The 17884-nt window shown below is 45.9% G+C and overlaps 4 protein-coding genes and 1 long non-coding RNA gene across 15 annotated transcripts; 4 read left to right on the top strand and 1 right to left on the bottom strand.

The window, feature by feature from the left end:
* Positions 1-109: 109 nt before the first annotated feature.
* Positions 110-5649, top strand: LOC136187715 (uncharacterized). 2 transcript variants are annotated; one of them, XM_065975393.1, is made up of 15 exons: positions 110-384; positions 443-709; positions 804-1109; positions 1242-1544; positions 1599-1919; positions 1972-2391; positions 2445-2507; positions 2566-2648; positions 2706-3195; positions 3244-3283; positions 3336-4361; positions 4416-4474; positions 4537-4668; positions 4737-4826; positions 4888-5649. In XM_065975393.1, the coding sequence occupies exons 1-15, from the start codon at positions 237-239 to the stop codon at positions 5169-5171; spliced, it is 4032 nt and encodes a 1343-aa protein (XP_065831465.1). In that variant the 5' UTR covers positions 110-236; the 3' UTR covers positions 5172-5649. The 2 variants fall into 2 exon arrangements, with proteins under 2 accessions (XP_065831465.1, XP_065831471.1); XM_065975399.1 differs by lacking the exons at positions 110-384; positions 443-709 and having other exon boundaries at positions 1027-1162.
* A 123-nt stretch (positions 5650-5772) lies between these two features.
* On the top strand, positions 5773-8040 carry LOC136185015 (uncharacterized). Its single transcript, XR_010669475.1, has 5 exons — positions 5773-7022; positions 7074-7149; positions 7281-7346; positions 7401-7607; positions 7737-8040. It is a non-coding gene; the product is annotated as an uncharacterized lncRNA (long non-coding RNA).
* Positions 6387-11867, bottom strand: LOC136184959 (uncharacterized). Of its 9 annotated transcripts, XR_010669457.1 has the most exons (21): positions 11563-11866; positions 11019-11209; positions 10854-10972; positions 10725-10805; positions 10603-10664; positions 9437-10546; positions 9259-9387; positions 9040-9204; positions 8887-8976; positions 8787-8834; positions 8668-8730; positions 8428-8559; positions 8072-8375; positions 7932-8015; positions 7725-7882; positions 7423-7585; positions 7248-7367; positions 7087-7188; positions 6859-7016; positions 6708-6805; positions 6388-6662 (listed from the first exon to the last, which is right to left on the bottom strand). XR_010669457.1 is itself a non-coding variant. In XM_065972003.1 (14 exons), exons 1-13 carry the CDS (start codon positions 11795-11797, stop codon positions 8080-8082), a joined length of 2721 nt encoding a protein of 906 aa, XP_065828075.1. In that variant the 5' UTR covers positions 11798-11866; the 3' UTR covers positions 7899-8015; positions 8072-8079. The 9 variants fall into 9 exon arrangements, 2 of the variants coding, with proteins under 2 accessions (XP_065828075.1, XP_065828083.1); XR_010669463.1 differs by having other exon boundaries at positions 6387-6662; positions 7248-7585; positions 8787-8828; positions 11563-11867; XR_010669460.1 differs by having other exon boundaries at positions 6387-6662; positions 7248-7585; positions 7932-8012.
* A 63-nt stretch (positions 11868-11930) lies between these two features.
* Positions 11931-15447, top strand: LOC136184991 (uncharacterized). 2 transcript variants are annotated; one of them, XM_065972027.1, is made up of 9 exons: positions 11931-12238; positions 12294-12563; positions 12657-12956; positions 13009-13308; positions 13362-13688; positions 13736-14320; positions 14372-14446; positions 14502-14567; positions 14629-15447. In XM_065972027.1, the coding sequence occupies exons 1-9, from the start codon at positions 12088-12090 to the stop codon at positions 15249-15251; spliced, it is 2697 nt and encodes an 898-aa protein (XP_065828099.1). In that variant the 5' UTR covers positions 11931-12087; the 3' UTR covers positions 15252-15447. The 2 variants fall into 2 exon arrangements, with proteins under 2 accessions (XP_065828099.1, XP_065828105.1); XM_065972033.1 differs by having other exon boundaries at positions 13736-14330; positions 14388-14446.
* Positions 15448-16429: 982 nt separating this feature from the next.
* LOC136185006 (uncharacterized) lies at positions 16430-17789 on the top strand. The gene is made up of 4 exons (XM_065972041.1): positions 16430-16741; positions 16792-16860; positions 16917-16982; positions 17034-17789. Exons 2-4 carry the CDS (start codon positions 16797-16799, stop codon positions 17672-17674), a joined length of 771 nt encoding a protein of 256 aa, XP_065828113.1. The 5' UTR covers positions 16430-16741; positions 16792-16796; the 3' UTR covers positions 17675-17789.
* The last annotated feature ends 95 nt before the right edge of the window (positions 17790-17884 follow it).

Raw genomic sequence — 17884 nt, 5'->3', positions numbered from 1 at the left:
TTATTAAACGTTTTATCAATAGGATTGGTCGAGCATGTTTGATTGTTCTGGTCTCTGGTTCAGGTGATCATGTTGGCGACGTATCCGGGCTACACATTGTGACATTGTAATACATAAATACGACACAAGAACTCAACTTCACCTCTGACGCTTCCGCGTCAAAGCGACTGCACCTCCGATCTCTCTCTCGCACGAGAAAAGACGAAGACGACGAAGAGACGCGGAGCGAACCCCCGATGGGAACCGTGGCACGCGCAGGGGCCGTCTCGTCACCTCGAACACTCACCAAAACGAACCGCACTGCTCACGAGAATCACCGCAAAACCGATCGAACTCGCCTAATCGCTCTAATAGCGACGACCGCATTGCTGTTCCACAGCGCAGGCAAGTCGAACAAAGACAACGCAATTGTTGAACCCGAATTCTCTTCCGTCTATCGCAGCCGTCGTCGACGCTATCGACATCTCCATAGATCCGAACAGCGTCGAGAAAGGATCGGGTCATCACGTCGTCTTCGAATGCGTAGGGGCGACAGGAACGATTCGATGGAAGTTCAATGGGAAAGAAATCGTCATCGGGCCGGGAGAAGTCGACGGGATAACCGGGCCGTCCAAACGCGTCCTTCTCGAGCCCGACATCGCAGACGGCGGACAATACGCGTGCTTTGTTGGGAAGGACGAAAGCCCCGTAAGAACTCTCGTCGTTTACAGTAAGATTTATTCGACATGCACATGACGTCATTTTTTAGCAAATGACGTCATTTGAATGGGGGAAGGGTCATGTGATGATATCATTTTAATTAGCGTTTCCCATCATTTCCGCGCCACCGCAAAACGAGTCGGTTCACGTCGGTCAGGACGCGCAGTTTTCGGCTCAGCTCGAGAATTTCTACGGGAAGCAAAATCAGGCGTCCGCGTTATGGCAACGACTTGAAGCCGACGGGACTGCGACGTTGTACAATCAGATCGTCACTGGGACGTCGACGGGCTATAAGAATGTGACGTACACGCTCAGGAATGCAAGTGCATTGGATAGTACGACGTTTCAATTCGTGCTCTTCTCGTCATACTTCACAATCTCTACGCAATTCAGATTGACAGTTCAGCCATGTAAGGATTGGGAGCCCGTGTTTTACAGTAGATTATTTTAAGACGTTACGCTAGTGAGTTCATCTGAACACGCTCTGAACACAGAGAATATATTAATGTATAGTATGTGACCTTTTTGTTTTTTTTCTTTAGTGACTATTGTTATTCCTCCCGGAAATTTAATGTTTCCGCCTGACGACATCACCAATTCGTCATTCAAACTGACTTGGTTCTATCAAGAGGGATCGGAACCCATAGACAAGTTCATGTTTCACTACAATTCTTCTACTTCGTCTTCACGAGGAAAAGAGGCTGGGCCGCGCAGCTTCTCTCTGACGTTCACCGGCATGAGATCGTGCACGACGTACCGGATCTACGGAATGGCTGTGGGAACGATGGGACAAGTCAGTCAGAGGTCGGACGTCGTTCCAGTCAAAACGCGGTTGACACCGTTAGGTGGGTAAATAAACGGGTATGCCATTATAATGATGACGGTTTTTCTGCACGTAGAGGACAGTCAGATTTGGTCAGATGGAGATCGCGTGATAGTTCGTTACGAAGGGAAGAGTCTACCTTTGTGCGTTATGAACAATCTGACTCATCATCATCATCAAGCGGCGAAACTATGCAGCCTTGCTTCTAAATTGCCCCAGAAGAGCAGTGAAGGAGAAGCGATGTCAGCTTTTGAAACGAGACTAACATTCACGGCTGAGTCTTTGTCTTTTCGCTCTCTGCTTCAGTCCTGTCTTCACGAGGAGAAGTTCGGCTGCACTGGCGACGGGAAGCTGATATCATTGAGCGGTCTGTGTCCTAAAAAAGCACCAACGATAGGTAGGCGAGGTGAAATTTGTATTCAATAAGTAATGGGCCGCTTTTTTTGTAGCTCCTGATCAAGAGGGGCCCAGAAGTGCAATCGTTGCTCTGACGGTAATCGCCGTCGTCGTTGTCACTGTCGTCATTGGGATCGTCTTGAGGAGAAGTTTGAAAACGAAACGCTTGGAAAGGTCGAGATTGTCGTTTAGACGCACATCGTCACCGCATGTTTACGAAGAGCCAGACTCGCCTCCGCTCACTACTAAAAAAGAGGAAGGAGCTCTTGGTCTCCGTCTAGACCTTTTATGGCCCACTGCTGCAAAGCTGCCGTCGCGTCAAAGTCTCTTCGCCTCGCTTGATTCTAAAACACCACTATCAGCGGGAAATTTGCCAAAAGCGGACGCTGAGGAAAAAGATGGTTTCTTGGTAGAGACAAAACACCGTCCAGCAAAAACGATTAGACCGCTTTCGAAGACAGTATGTGCACGAGGTACACTGAATCTTGCCTTTTCCGTTATTGTAACGTCATTTTGATTGATTTAGCAAAGGAAAATGTGGAAGAAGAAAGTACCAATAACCACTCCCGTACTTTGCAAAGTCTATTAGGTAAGTCAAGGCTTTTCGTGTAGAGTAAATGGGAAACAAAAGTTTTTTTTGCTCTCAGGAATGATCAAATTACAGCAGAAAAAGCTAAGCGTTGTGCGGCAGCAGATAGACAAAGTTGCAGCAAAGGAGTTTCGAGAATTGGTAGAGGAATTAGAAAGTTATCGATTCTTTTATGATGATCGCCGCCTCGTTTGACAGAACAAACAACGTTCATCTTCTGAGCTACGGCTCGCAGAGAGTTTGGCAATGCCGGCATCGCCCAGTTTTGATATCTCTGCAGCGCCCAGGCAAGTCACAAGTCGGTATGAGCGTCAACGAAGTAGCCAGCCAAACATGGCTAGTGATGGCAATACTCCAAACGGACTAAACAATCTTGAACGAAAGCTTGAGAGCGAAATGAAGCGTTTGGAAAGGATGGGAACAGAACTAGGGACTTTCGCTGCAAAGCAAAATCAGAAGACAACGAGAGAGTTGACTGACGTTCGATTGTGCGTTGAAAGCGCTGCTACTACAACGCTGGAGAGCGCAAGCATTGCGAGTGATGGGACCGGAACCGGAAACGCGTCAGAAACCGAACCAGGCGTTAGCTGCGTATCTGGAACTCACCCACACCGCCCGGCATGGCAGCATTCCTTTCAATCTAGAGAATCCGTAACCGAAGAGGCAAGCAGAACAAGAATTAATCAAGGTCAGAAAAGGCTTGGTATGATATTGCACGCCTATACATCAACTATAGATACGTCAGTGGTGGCGTCTTTGTATTCAAGCAACGAAAGGTATAAGAACAGAAGCATCTTTGTTTCGCCGTATTAGCATTTCTTGTTTTAGCAATGCCTTTGACGATGATACTCGGGCACCAGTAGAGCCAACTTCGGAGAATCTGCACCTGTACGTAAATGAGCAGCTTGTGACTTGCCTTCAGAAAGGAACCGTGTCAAGTCGAATTGGCGTAGAAGGTGGCAGCTTAGCTCTGCCATTTGTGGGCATTTCACTAACAATTCCGCCTGGAGCGATAACAAGTACAGCATCGTTAGACGTTAGACTCTCTCTCTTCATTTCAGACAAAACTGTGAACGTTGGGGGTGCAACTGCCCACGTCGGTGTTATTGAGCTCTTGCCCCATAAAACGGCTTTTGCTAAGCCGGTGATACTTAAACACGAGCTAAAACGTCACTATAAACCTGGTTTGAATTGTGTTAAGACTCTGTATAGTCTGTTCTACGGCGAAGGCTTGGATCCGTTGGAAACATATGATTTTATGGGGAGCCTTGAATCTTCACGTCGTCATTTTTCGTATAAAGGAATCATGGACGTTTACTTGCAAGACAGCTATTTACAACTGTTTACCAAAACCTTCTGTCGTTATTGTAGCGTGGTCAAAATTGGCTCCTTTAATGTTGTGATGAGTTTTTTTGTTCGTCCAATTGGCGTTTATGCCGGCAAACAAAGTTGGAATATAAGAATTGCAGCGTCGTGTAGCTGTCCGGAGAATTTGAGAAAAATTCAAGAAGATTTGGAGCACAATTTAAAGTTCAGTTTTGTCAATAGAAAACGTCTCTGCTGCCAAAAGCTCTCCTTCTCCGATAAGCAACGACTGGAATTTTCTCTAAGCGAAGAAGACACGGCAAACTTTACATTGCTTTCCAAGAAACACTTCAGTGGCGAAGAACTTCTTTCTGTTGTGGAGAACAATGACCGTCTTCCTAATTATTTAGACAAAGACTGCTTTATCGAGCGCTCCAAAACAATCAGTTCTAAGCCGGCTGTGAAAATCGTCTACAAGTACTATGCTGAAGATTTGCTCTGGGATGATGTGCTAGTGTGGCTTGACAATGAGCGGTCGTCCGTGTACAGGTCAGTCGCTTTTCTAACAATGCGTTGTCCTCTTCTGCAACAATCCTAATCTAGAGGCAGCGATTCTGATAATTTTTCAACTATTTCAGAGTTTTCTCAGACAAGACTATCAGGTTTGTGGCATGAATCATTTGTTCTCATTGCTTATTTCTTCTTAACATTGTGCTTGAAAAAGATGGGGCTCAAGAGGCTGTTTCACAAGATGACACGAATGATACATTCGGTTCACAGACAGGGCTTTCTCTTCCGGCTTCCGTTCAAGCATGTGATCCTTCTTTCTCATCTTTCGCTACTGCTCAGCAAAGAGGTAGCGACAAGTTAAAAGCTAGTCCTGACTTTAGTTACTGATATTTCAAATGAATTTTCGCTATGTAGTTTCAGGTGCTTCTAGAAGTACAGATACGAATTCTACGGACTTTGTCGTATCAAGGTCTTCAGCCCTCGTTTCGCCGACGTATACACAAGGTACGAAATATTGATAGTATTGGGATAAAGAGCAGTAACGCCTTTAATTGGTTTTTCACAGATCCGATCGTGATACCGGAAGATCTTGATATTGTCTCTGAAGTTGGAGCATCTATGTGGAATAAGATTGGCCGAGCATTGTTCAATTGTCCAAGTGATTATGTAGATAATATGGTTTCCAACCGTCGTGATGCTAAAGATTCTGAAAAACTGCTTGTTATTCTTGAGAATTGGGTCAAGAAAGAAGGAGAGAACGCACGCCTCAAATGGTTACTTAGGGTTTGTGCTGAGGTAAATATCCTTGGAGAGGTTGAGAAGAGAATTCATAAAAGTAGTGAAGTGTAGCAAGAGAAATCATCAAAATAGTGAAGTGTAACACAAGTTCTTGTTAGCAGTGATATTAAGTTCAAATAGCGACTGGATGAGGTGCAATATTGCCGCCACCTCCTCACACTGAGCTGTCAAGGCCACTAGCTGTCATTATCTTAAATAAGCAACACAAAAAAACATTTATTATATTGTAACTGAATCAACTGAGGTGTAGGCTTGCATGACACTCAGCTGTAGGCCTCGCCCAAAATCGAACACTGTTAGTTTGTAATAACGCACACCTCAAATGGTTATTTAGAGCCTGAGCTTAGGTGATTATCAATAATTTTTTAGTGGCTGCGAGTGTCTTTCCAAATAGCAACCTGCTTCATGATATGTTTTTACCTTGAGCATTTATCATTATTGACGACGCTGTCCTGAACGAATTCAAGTTCGTGTTGGCTGTTCTGTCTCAGTTAGTCTGTGATAAATATAAATATAATTTCAGCATTAAAATCGGAATAAAGGCTGTATAGCACAGTAGAAGGAGATATTTTACTGGTGGCGGGCTTCAGCAAGACCACGTGACGTGAAACCAGAGATGATGACATCTATCCGGGCTACACACATTTATCTCTGACCACAACTCGACCTCTGACGCTTCCGCGTCAAAACGATTGCACCTCCGACCTCGAAGAAAGCTCTGCCGCACGAGAACAGACGAAGACGACGAAGAGACGCGGAGCGAACCCCGATGGCACGCGCAGCTAGAACTAGCCGTCTCGTCACCTCGAACGCTCGCTAAACACGAGAATCACTCGCCTAATCGCTCTAATAGCGACGACCGCGTGGCTTCAATGGGAAATTAAGAAATCGTCAACGGGCCGGGAGAAGTCGACGGTGTAAACGGGCCGTCGAAGCGCGTCCTTCACAAGCCCGACATCGCAGACGGCGGACAATACGCGTGCTTTGTTGGGACGGACGAGAGCCCCGTGAGAACGCTCGTCGTTTACCTATAGACCCCTAATATTGTTCTTCTGGAACGTGGAGCCAAGAAGATTCTTTCTCTATATAATTGTGTGGGCGTGGTTATGAATACGAGTGAAGAATTAGAATTATTAGGATTTTACATTTCATCGGTTTGAGTTTTTAGGAAATGTTTGCACTTTTGTTTGCTTAGTTGTGCTCTGAGAGAGTGAAAACTGGACAGTCAAACACGTCGTTGCGTAAACAAAATATTTCATTGTGTTGAACATGCTCAAACAAAGCGTCTGATGTGACCTTTATAAGGTGTCTAAACCCCGGGGAGTCGCATTACATATATCCTTTTCCACTTTCCTTTGATGATTTTGTAATTTTACAAAAATTAGCCTTCGTCTGAAGTGCGTTGAGCCTTTGCATAATTGGAAAAAAGTGGGAGGGGCGCGCGCAAGGGAGAGAGCGCCTGTAGGGGAGTCTCTTCTTTCGGTAAAGGCACGGAAATGTGAAGGAAAGGATCAAACGTAGTTGACACCTTTGAAGATATACCTATATATATATATATATATAATATAGACAACTGGGCGTGCTTACGTTTTGACATTTCTTGCACGTGACCATGGATTTAAATTGTCCGCCAAATAAATCGGCAATAATCGAATCGTTGCGAAGTTTATAAACCTGCAGTCAAGCTGAAATCTATTATGAGCAGATTAATTTATTTGTATAATGTAACGAAGCCTACATGAACGCCGGAGGCTAGAAGCTGTGTGAGATAAGGCCTTGTGCACAATGCAAGGTGGACTCGTTGCGAGCGGATCCACATCAAGCGATGGCTACATCGCTATATGGAAAAAAGCAACGCAATAACGAGAAAATATACTGAAAAAAGTGTGATTCCTCCTACAGGTATGGAGGCATAGTAACAAGTAAATAAAATGTAGTATATAGCTATGCTAGCGAGATGACCGACCTGCTTTGCCAACGCGCAATCAAACTGCCCCTCTGTTGCGCATCCCAAGCGAGAGACTGACTGGTGAGTACAGTATACATATAGGTAGACTTATAATATTTCCTGTAAATTAATGAAAGCGCTTATAACAACGATTACTCGCGCTTTGAAACTAGACATACAAAAAATCCCCAAGTTGTCGTTTCTGTGTGTAGGATTAGGTCGGCGATCACCTTCTTTGCCTATAAAAGTTGCAAACTATACCAAGCTCGAATCAGAGGGTTAGCACATGTGCATTGCCACTAAGAATTTTTCTGGTCATTGACTCATTGTAGAGACTCAACGTCTGATGTTTACTTGGATTAAAGAAATTTTTCATAGCGTGAAAGAGAGCAGCGAGGCAACAACTGAATTGCTTATTGAGTTGAAGGCGTTGATGTCTAAAGCTTTATTGAGACAAATTGTTATTGAAGATGATGATGACGAAGATGAGCCGCCTCTTGATACCGGTAGCCTTGGTCTACAAATGAATCGGACACGAGGTACTAGTTAGCAAAAATACAATATTGAACATGTGATACATATAATTGATAAACTGATATGTAATCTGTATCAGGATTATGGAACATAATGCCTTCTGTTTCTACTGGCTAACTTACCTCTTGGTTTAGGTAAAATGTCTAAGGACACGGGCTCTGATTTTGGTTCAGCGACTTCAATGAATTCATCAGTCATGAAAAGTGCCATGTCAGAAGTGGATATCCTTCGAAGACACATGGGGAGTCCAAACGCTAATAAGAAGGAGATGATAGATAAACTGAAAAAGATTCTTACAATGCTGGCTGAGAATCGCAGGGAGACATTACTTTAGATGCAGGCTTGAATGGAACCCTTTTCCAACTTCTTTGGTGACGTCTTATTCAATGTACTAGTCTAGCACCATGCAGCTACTAGGAAATAAAATTTTTAAATTTAGTGCGCTTGCTACTGTACCAACACTACTAACCGAGAATATCATTGCAAAGTCTCCTGCTCTTCACTCATATTCTGAAATCTTCTTTCAACCTCTCCATCAATATTTACCTTGGCACAAACCCTAAGCAACCGTTTGAGGTGTGCGTGTTCTTCTTTGTTGACCCATTCCTCAAGAATGACAAGCAGTTTTTCAGAATCCTTGGAATCACGACGGTGAGAAACCATGTCACAAACCTTACCACTCGAATAATTAAACAGTGCTCGACCAATCTCATTCCATTTGGATGCCCCCACTTCAGAGACAATATCAAGATGCTTTGACGTTGCTATTTGATCTTTGAAAAACTTAATCAGTTTCATTATGCCAGAACTAATAGGAAAACTTACCGCGAGTGGGCGAAAACGTAGATTTAAACGTGCCGATCACTCTGTTGTTCCACTCTTGTTTTGATAGTCCTCGATTGTGTCTTGGATTCAAATTGTGCAATTCCTTATTCAATTTATCAAATTTTTGATTGTCTGTTAGAATACGACAATAACTCAAATGAAGACGCTCTCTGTGCTGTACTACGGATTTTAGAGTGTACGTACACTCTACTATCCGTGGCTGTAACGTGTGTACAGTACCTGAAGGCGAAACGCAGACCAAAGACCTTGATGCAGCCAAGCCCATAGAATTTATGTCTGAACCTGAACAAAAGCGTCTAAGTAGATCCCAGAGTAAAAAACTAACTTGACGTTCTAACCTCTTTCTAAAGACAAACTTCGTGGCTTTGCAATAGAAGCACCTGAAACTAAATAGAATTATTTGAAACACTCTATAATACAAGTGCAAGACTGTGCGACCTTCATGACTCTGAGGCGCTGGGTCGTCATACTCAATTACAAATGATACGGGTAACGCAATGTCAGAAACTGTTGAGTTCATCACAATTCCTACAGAAAGTCGGGCTAGAGCTCAACCTTTCATACTGAGCTACTAAATTTCATTACCCATACCTGTAGGAATCGCAATTTTTTCATCAGATGACTCAGCCTCGTGTCTTTCATCTATCTCCACAACATTAGATGAACGTTGATATCTTTCCTCTTCCTTTTCACAGGCACTGCTACCGGCAGCTTTCATGACACGCACCGCTGATGCAAATTTCAATGGTACAGTTTCTAATATAAACAAGGCTTTCAAACATCCACAGTGACTGTCAACACCGGTCCTACGTTCTGGCGGTTGCTGCAACGACTGTTTGTAAGCCAGCTCTTCAGCGTTCTTGCCAACGCGACCCTTTCGCTTTCCACCGCTGTTGCAAAATTCACTTCTGCCGTCAAGGTCATTGGCGTTGCATTCATCTACAGCCAAAGACCTCGGTCTGATAGACGCAACAATCTTATTGCTTACCTGTACTCCACGGAGGACGTACTGGTGGCTGAAAAGAAGAAGACACTTGGAGCTTAGAATGTAGCTCGAGTGCTAATGGCAGCCTGACGCAGTCTCTGTCCAATTCTGTTCCGTCTTTTCGTCGAAGCTGCAAATTAAAGCTAACGTCCTCGTCGCAAAGGGATCGCCCTTCGCGTCGTTTCAGTTGACCGTGTTTGTTCAAACGCCGGTACCCATCGCCAGAGACAACACTCTCAAGGTCTCCGCCGGTAAAGATGAGGCTATCACGAAGAAATTTCCAAACATCTGAATCTTCCAGAGAAATCACCAACTCCTGACATGCAATGCCTTTGGTTCTGCATCGAAAGCGCCATGGCTCTGTTGAAGTAGTCAGCCCCTTTTTATTCTGACGCGTCTCGATTTCATCCAGATTTTCTTCACAGGTGCAGGACAGAATCGCTTCAACTTCTAAGCGCGTTTGCAAAGAATCTGTTCGCCTGCTAAATAGTGCAACAGAAGCAAAAAATTCGCCGAGAGTCCAAAATAGGCAAATTTGACAGAAAGACTTGGATGTGAGAGAAACGAAGTTGCTTTCTAATGTCAGAGTCATCTCACGATAGACGTCTGTACGAGAAGCGTTACACAGCGTCCCCATGTACTCATAGATTTCATTTGGATAGAGCCCTGCACCATAAAAGAAAGTGAATCGAGCGTTTGGGCAACCGCTGTTGCCGGGCTGGAAGTGATGCTTCAGCTGACGTTCAATGACAACGTCTTTCTCAAATCTCATTCCATGTGGAAGAAGTTCGATGACGACGAAATGGGAAGTGTCGTCTTCTCTACTACACTGAACCGGATCTTCTGAGAAGAACACGGAAAGAGAAAGGCGGCTTTTGCAGCTCACAGCACCCGGCGGTATTTTAACTTTGAAGGGAGCGCAAACCAACTCACCGCCTTCGTCTCCAATTAGGCGGGGATTGGTCAGACGCCGTATCAGCTCCACTTTTTGTCCGTTGACAAGAAAAAGCAGACTCGGACTATCATTGTCCGTAGAGCACGAGGAAAGGAATTTTACTTCAAATGGAGAACGATTCGTTGTGGATGCGACGGAGTGCCTCTCGCTGCTGAGATCTATCATAGAGAGCTAACAGTATAACCAGGTGTCACGTGTGAATTCAAATTCATGCCTGTGACGCGATCGGTTTCATAGCCAGAATCAAGTCGAGAGTACGAAGAAAGATGGGCACTTCTTCTCCATGGAAAGATATACAGGTACAGTTATGACAGAGTAGAGTGAGAGAGCGCTAACCTGCTGACCGATGGACTGCAAGAGGGAGAAACTTCATCAATGCTCGGAAAAGAAGGCAATTTCGCTTTTTGCAACTTGCTCCTAAGCAGTGCAATAAGATTAAAGCCTGATTAGATAGATACAACATACGGGGTACTGAAGCAGAGACAGTCTGGAGCGCCGACGCCAGATCGCGAGGAGCAGAGGCACAGCCTTGCACAATAGATTTTGCTTGGATCAACGTCATCATGAAGCCTCAACTTGCCACGCTATTAGAGTCGTTAGAACAACTAAAGGCCTCTGTACGGTCTATACCTCAGATTTGCATTCTAGGCGTTCAACTTTCACAGTCATTGTATCGTGAATTTTTAAAAAATTCAACGCGTCGCTAATGCGTTGCACATTGGCTGCATCTTGCAGAGTGTCGTAGTGGCTTCTACGACAATGTAAATTGATCGTCTTCTCTTCAACGTCTCTGCCGTTTTCAAAGTGTATCTCATACGTTACTGCGGAAAAAGAATGAAGAAAAATGGGTGGAGCTATCCTGCGTGGGAGGGGAGATCAAATTCGATGTAAGAGATCTACAGCACTCTCCCTTGCGATGCTTTCTCATATTACGCTCTCATAGACTATTAGTCTAATTTTCTGTACTCGCTAAAAGTTTGAGGGAACCTTACGGGTGCGTCTGCATGACGTCAGAGGCTGACGTGGGTGGTCTGAAGGCGGAAAACACTACGAAACCTTAGCCTAGTTTATGTAGTAGGCTTCGGAAACCGCACGTAGAATGCTCGCGAAATGCGACAAACGAAGCCAGCAGGCTAGCTGACAGCATGGTGTACGCGGAGCGGGACTGACTCACCTTGTCTACTGTGTGCATCGAGTGCTTTGAGGCGTTCAGATCTGCGGATTCCACATTTCAGAATTGCGTCGAAAAAGGCGCGCTTCTTGTCGTCGTGTGACACTTTCGGAGAGGCGAGCTTTTCTTCGAGGATCGCAGACGTCATGCTTTCCCTAATCACGAAGCGCTCCATATCCTCATCTGAAATTTTGATTCTAGCTAATAGCTCTGCCAGATTCTCGCAGTGTTCGCTCATCTCCGAGTCTGAACCTGAACGCGTTGTTTACACTCAAAGTTTAGTACGTTTGCGCGTGCGCGTGATGTTTAGCTACACTGTATACAGTACAGTAGTGACTACAAAACGTGATGATATGCATCCGGGCTATGCATTAGTGAACGCTGACACAACTTCTTTACAAGTCCGTGAAGTCACAACTCGTCACCTCCGACGCTTCCGCGTCAAAGCGATCGCATCTCCGACCTTCAAGCAAGCTCTCTCGTACGAGAAGAGACGAAGACGACGAGTAGACGCGGAGCGAACCCCCGATGGGAACCGCGACACGCGCAGGGGTTGGATCGTCACCTCGACGATCGCTAGCCTACACGAACCGCACTGCTCGCGAGAAGCACCGCAAACCCGATCGAAGTCGCCTAATCGCTCTAATAGTGGCGACCGTGTGGCTTTTCGATAGCGCAGGCAAGAGCAAAAAGATCGCGCGATTGCCCACCGAATACTCACCCGTCCCTCGCAGCGCGCGCAAACGCAATCGACATCATTATACGTCCCGACAGGGTCGACAAAGGGACGGACACTCGCGTCGATTTCGAATGCGTCGGAGCGACGGGAAAGATTCGGTGGAAGTTCAATGGGATAGAATACAAGGGCGACGGCGCCGGCCCGGGAAGTGCCGACGGGCCGTCGAAGCGCATTCTTCACGATCCCGACATCGCGGATGGGGGACGATACGCGTGCTCGACGGATCAGGAGGGAGAGAGCGACGAGAAAACGCTCTTCGTTTACAGTAAGTTGATGTGCGACGTCATTTCCCCATATGTTTGACGTCACTTGAAATGACGTCATAGTAGGGATAGGTCACGTGACGTGATCTTTTTAGCTGTTCCCGTCATATCGTCGCCACCGCAGAATGAGTCGGTTCACGTGGGTCAGGACGCGAAGTTTTCGGCTCTGATCGAGAATTTCTACGGAAAGCAAAATCGGCTGTTGGTGCTGTGGCAGCGAGACGGCGGCGGGCCGTCGTACAGTCAGTTTGTCAATGGGACGTCACATGGCGTTGTGAATGTGACGTACACTGTCAAAAATGCGAGTTCGTTGGACAATACGACGTTTCGATTCGCGCTCTTAGCGTCGTACTTCCCAACTTTAGAGGAGCAATTCAGATTGACCGTTTGGCCGTGTACGAATCGGGATCCTTTTAGTATTAAATCTTTATGATATTTGTTTTTCAGTGACTGTTGTTACTCCTCCGAGCAATTTGATGTTTCCGCCTGACAACATCACCAATTCGTCATTCAAACTGACGTGGTTCTATCAAGTGGGATCAGAACCCATAGACAAATTCACGTTTCACTATGGCTCTTCTTCGCCTTTGCAAGAGAAAGAGGCTGGGCCGCGCAGCTTCTCTCTTACGTTCACCGGATTGAGTTCGTGCACAACGTATGAGATCTACGGAATCGCCGTGGGAACAATGGGACAAGTCAGTGACAAGTCAGACGTCGTTTCAGTGACAACCGGATTGACGCCGTTAGGTGGTTATATAGAAGGGTATGCAATTGTAATGATCATGATTTTTCCTTTGTAGAGGACAGTCAGATTTGGTCAGATGGAGATCGCGTCATAGTTCATTACGAAGGGAAGAGCCTGCGTCTGTGCGTTACGAACAATCTGACGTATCATCATCAAGCGGCGAAACTATGCAGCCTTGCTGCTAAATTACCTTCGAAGAGCGGCAAAGGAGGAGCGACGTCAGCTTTTCAGACGGAAATGACATTCACGACCGAGTCTTCGTCTTTTCGCTCTCTACTTCAGTCCTGTCTTCACGAGGAGAAGTCCGGCTGCACCGGCAACGGGAAGCTGATATCATTGAGAGACCTGTGCCCTACACCAAGCACCAAAGGACCAACCATAGGTAACGTCACGTGAAATAGTTATTCAATAAATAACGGTTATGTGTAGCTCCCGATAAAGAAAAATTTAACGTTGGTGCAGTCGTTGCTGGAGCGATTGTAGGTATCATCATCATCATCATCATTATTGTCATCGTTGTAATCTGGAGGAAACGGTTGGCATCTCTCTGCAAGAAGAGGAAACGGCCTCAGCAAGATACATTGTCATCTAGACACGTAGCTTTAGAGCATGATTACGAAGATGTGGACTCTTCCACAGCTAGTGTAAATCACCCCAGCGACGGTCAAGACGAAAAAGAGTCAAATCAAAACGGCACACTGGCAGTAGAATTAGGAACTCCGCCAGAACGAATGCCAGAACCCGATCCATCTCCGAGTCGTCGCCCGCTTTTGCCAGACGGCTCGGAAAAGCAGACTGCCGCTACGTCGCAAGCACCTCCGCGCGTAAGTGGCAATGGCCAGAGACGGCGGCTGTCTCTGCGAGGAGGAGTCTTTCATCGGCAAACATCACTCGCTTCCGGAAAATCGCCGTCTACCGAAAAGCTCAATTCACCTATGCTGGACTCCGACGACGAAGGCTGCTTTGAACCGGAACGAAAGTCTTGTACAAAGGAAAAGAAAGAATCGCCACGAGGTTCGCTGGAGTAAGTCTGGATTTTTTCCTGTTATTCGCGTGTCGCTGTAGGCCAAACGCCCTTCAGGTCACACTCAGTTGATCACACAGTTGACATCCACGTGTCTTCGCCACAGGACAATCCACGTTAGTCACACATCATTTCAATTGATTCAGTGAAAGCAAACGTTTGCCGTTTTAGAAGAGACGAATATTGACGAGGAGAGTAAAGCAAATGACAGCGTCAATAGTTTGCAGGAACATAACAGTAAGTCTCGTGTACCACTTACTAGTAGAAAGGAGAAAATATTGCTTTTCCTTTTCTGCAGCAATGTACGAAGTACTGCGAAGAATAAAAGGGATGCAACAGCAGGTGGACGAACTGGTAGGCAAACAAGACGAAGACGCGAGAGAGTCTCGGGAATCGTTCAAAAAGATCGTTGAAGAAATGCAGAGACAATTTCAGGAAGTTTTGCAACGGCGAATCACTCTTTTTCCTGTACAGCGCCATGCTCGAAGGAACAGCGAGCCTCCTTTGCCGTCAAAATCGAAATTTCCTTCACCTCCTAAGCAACGGGTCATGTATCCCATTCCTTCAGTAATGCCGGCGACGCCTAGTTTTGAGGCTGGCACTGCGCCCAAGCAAGGAAAAACTCGGTCTGAACGTCAGCAAGGAAGTAGTCAGTCAAGTATTTCTAGTCTTTCTGTTGGTGATATTCAAAGAAGGCTAGATGGCCTTGAACGAAAGCTCGAGAGTGCACTAAAGATGATGAGTCGTCTGGAAGGAAAGATGGCGACAAAGAACAATCAGGAGTCAATACTGGAAGAATTAACTGAGATTTGGTCGTGCGTTGAGAACATTGCTACTGAGATGCTGGAAAAGGCTAGCATTGCAGGCAGTTCAATATCGGAGGAGCCAGATCGTGAAGACAAACGAGGGCTTCCTCACTGAGAAAAGTTATTAGACGGTCTGCAGCAGATAAACAGCCTGAACTAGCCAGCCAATGGCGGATTGTCACAGTACTCACCTGGAGTTCAGAAACACTGATGTTAGTCTGGATTGATGTATCAGATTTCTTTGTCGCCGCATGTAATTCAAGATTTGTTGCATTTCGAGACTGAAAAATAAGCTGCGGACTTATTACGTATGCGTAGATTATTGGACGAAATCCCGGATGTTCTAAAAATGGTTTCCGTGTACCGAAGCGAGTAAGCGACGATCGGGAGACGATTGCGCCTCGACATCGTTGTCAACACTTTTTATCGATAAGGACCTTGGACCTAGGAGCTTTGGAAGATATCGCTCACATCTACAGCATACACTAGAGACTCCTACAACGTCTACGACGTAAGACGACCCGCTGTCATACTTTCTGACGCTCGTAGCGCATAGACGATTTATTACAACTCTTTCTTCAAGCCAAATTAAGTCGCGAGTTCAGGAAACGGGTATGTAATTATATTTTTCTCTCATAGAGGACGATCAGATTTGGTCTGATGGAGATCACGTGATAGTTCGTTACAAAGGGAAGAGTCTACCTTTGTGCGTTACAAACAATCTGACTCATCATCATCAAGTCGAGAAACTGTGCAATCTTACTGCTACATTACCCCAGAACAGCAGCGAAGGAGGTGCCATGTCGGCAGCTTTTGAAACAAAACTGACATTCACCGCCCAGTCTTTGTCCTTTCGTTCTCTAATTCAGTCCTGTCCTCACGAGGAGAAGTCCGGCTGCGCTGGCAATGGAAAGCTGATATCATTGAGGAACCTGTGTCCTACACCAAGCACCATAGCACCAACGACAGGTAGACGGCGTAAAATTTGTATTCAATAAGTAATGGGAGGCTTTTTTCAAGAGGGACTCAGCACTGGTGTAGTCGTTGCTCTGGTGATTGGAATCATTGTCGTCGTCGTTTTTGTCATTGTCGTCATTGTCTGGAAGAAATGGTTGAGAAGGAAACGCCGGGACCTGAGCCTCGGGTTCCAATCAGCGTCTATCCCACACGAATCGTCACCGCATGTTTACGAAGAACCAGACTCGCCTCCGCTCGCTACTAATCACCCCAGCGAAGGTAGAGACGAAGAGGCCTATCGGAACGGTAAAGTAGTAGAAATCGAGCCATAACCGATCGGATCGTCGCCGTCACCACCGCCGCCGCCGAAACGCGAGTGTACGCCACCGGCACCGCTCGATCTGTCCGCTCATCCGCTTTTGGAAAAGCAGACCGCTGCTGCCCCGTCGCGCATCAGTGAAAATGACGGTATAAAGCGGGTACCTCGACGACGTTCTTTCATTCGACAACAGTCGCTCGCTTCCGGGAAATCGCCGTCAACAGAGAATCTCACGAATTCGCCTCTAGCGGACGCTGAAGAGGAAGACCATTTTGAGCCTTCTCCAACGAGAACGGGTGAACCGACTTTGAAGAACGATTCGCCGCGAGGTACACTGACTTGACACACAATCCTTTGGGGTATTCACGTGTTTTCGTAGGGCAAATGTCGTTGAGGTCACATTCAATTGACATCCACGTGTCACCGCCACAGGACTCAAACCATCCACGTTAGTCAGACGTCATCTGAATTGATGTAGAAAAGCAAACGCTCTGTCGTTCTTAGATGAGACGAATACTGAAGACGCGTTTGCAAGCGAGAACAACGCCATTGGTTCGCAGGACCATAATAGTAAGTCAAGGAGTCTCGTCAGAAGAGGGGAAAACATTGTCTTTCCTGCAGTAATGTATGATTTACTGGAAAGGGTGAAAGTGATGCAAAAACAAGTGGACGAACTTGTAGGCAAGCAAGACGAAGACGCAAAAGAGTCTCGGGAATCGCTGAAAAAGATCGAAAATATGCAGAAGCAGCTCCAAGACATTTTGCAGCCTAGACTCCCTCTTTTTCCTGTGCACCACCACCATCGCCACGTTCGGAGGAGCAGCAAGCCCCTTCTGAAAGCAAAATCACACTCACCTCCCAAGCAACGACCTATGAATCCGACCAGTCCTTTAGTAATGCCTACGAATCCTAGTTTTGAAGCTTTTCCTGCTCCTAATCAAGGAAAAAGCCGATCTGAAAGTCAGCGAGGAGGTAGCCAGTCAAGCATTGCTAGTGTAGTTTCGGTGGGCAATATTCAGAAGAGGCTAAATGACTTCGAACGAAAGCTCGATAGTGCACGAAACGCGATGAGTCGTCTGGAAGGGAAGGTAGCAAACATGGACACAGAAACTGGGACAAAGAAGAATCAAGAGTCAATTCTGAGAGAGTTGATCGAAATTCGGTCGTGCGTCGAGATCGCTGCTACTATGATGCTGGAGAAGGCAAGCGTTGCAGGCACACCTCGAGAATCGCTATCACAAGTGCCAGACAATGACGGGTAATTTTTTTTTGAAGCGAAAGCAAGCACTCATTAAATGAAGTGAGGTATCAACATCAAGCCATGCAGAGAGATCTATTCTAGTCTTGGCTTAATCCATGTACAGTGTAGCTATACTAACTAGAATCATACTACAGTATGTACTGGCTCATTCTCTGTCGATTAAAATGGCTATAGCTTCTTTTTGTCTTGCAGCACTGAAAAAAATGTTAAT

This window comes from Oscarella lobularis, chromosome 1 (assembly GCF_947507565.1).
Source record: "Oscarella lobularis chromosome 1, ooOscLobu1.1, whole genome shotgun sequence".
NCBI classification, from domain to species: domain Eukaryota; kingdom Metazoa; phylum Porifera; class Homoscleromorpha; order Homosclerophorida; family Oscarellidae; genus Oscarella; species Oscarella lobularis.
This window is presented reverse-complemented; position numbering and strand designations above follow the sequence as displayed.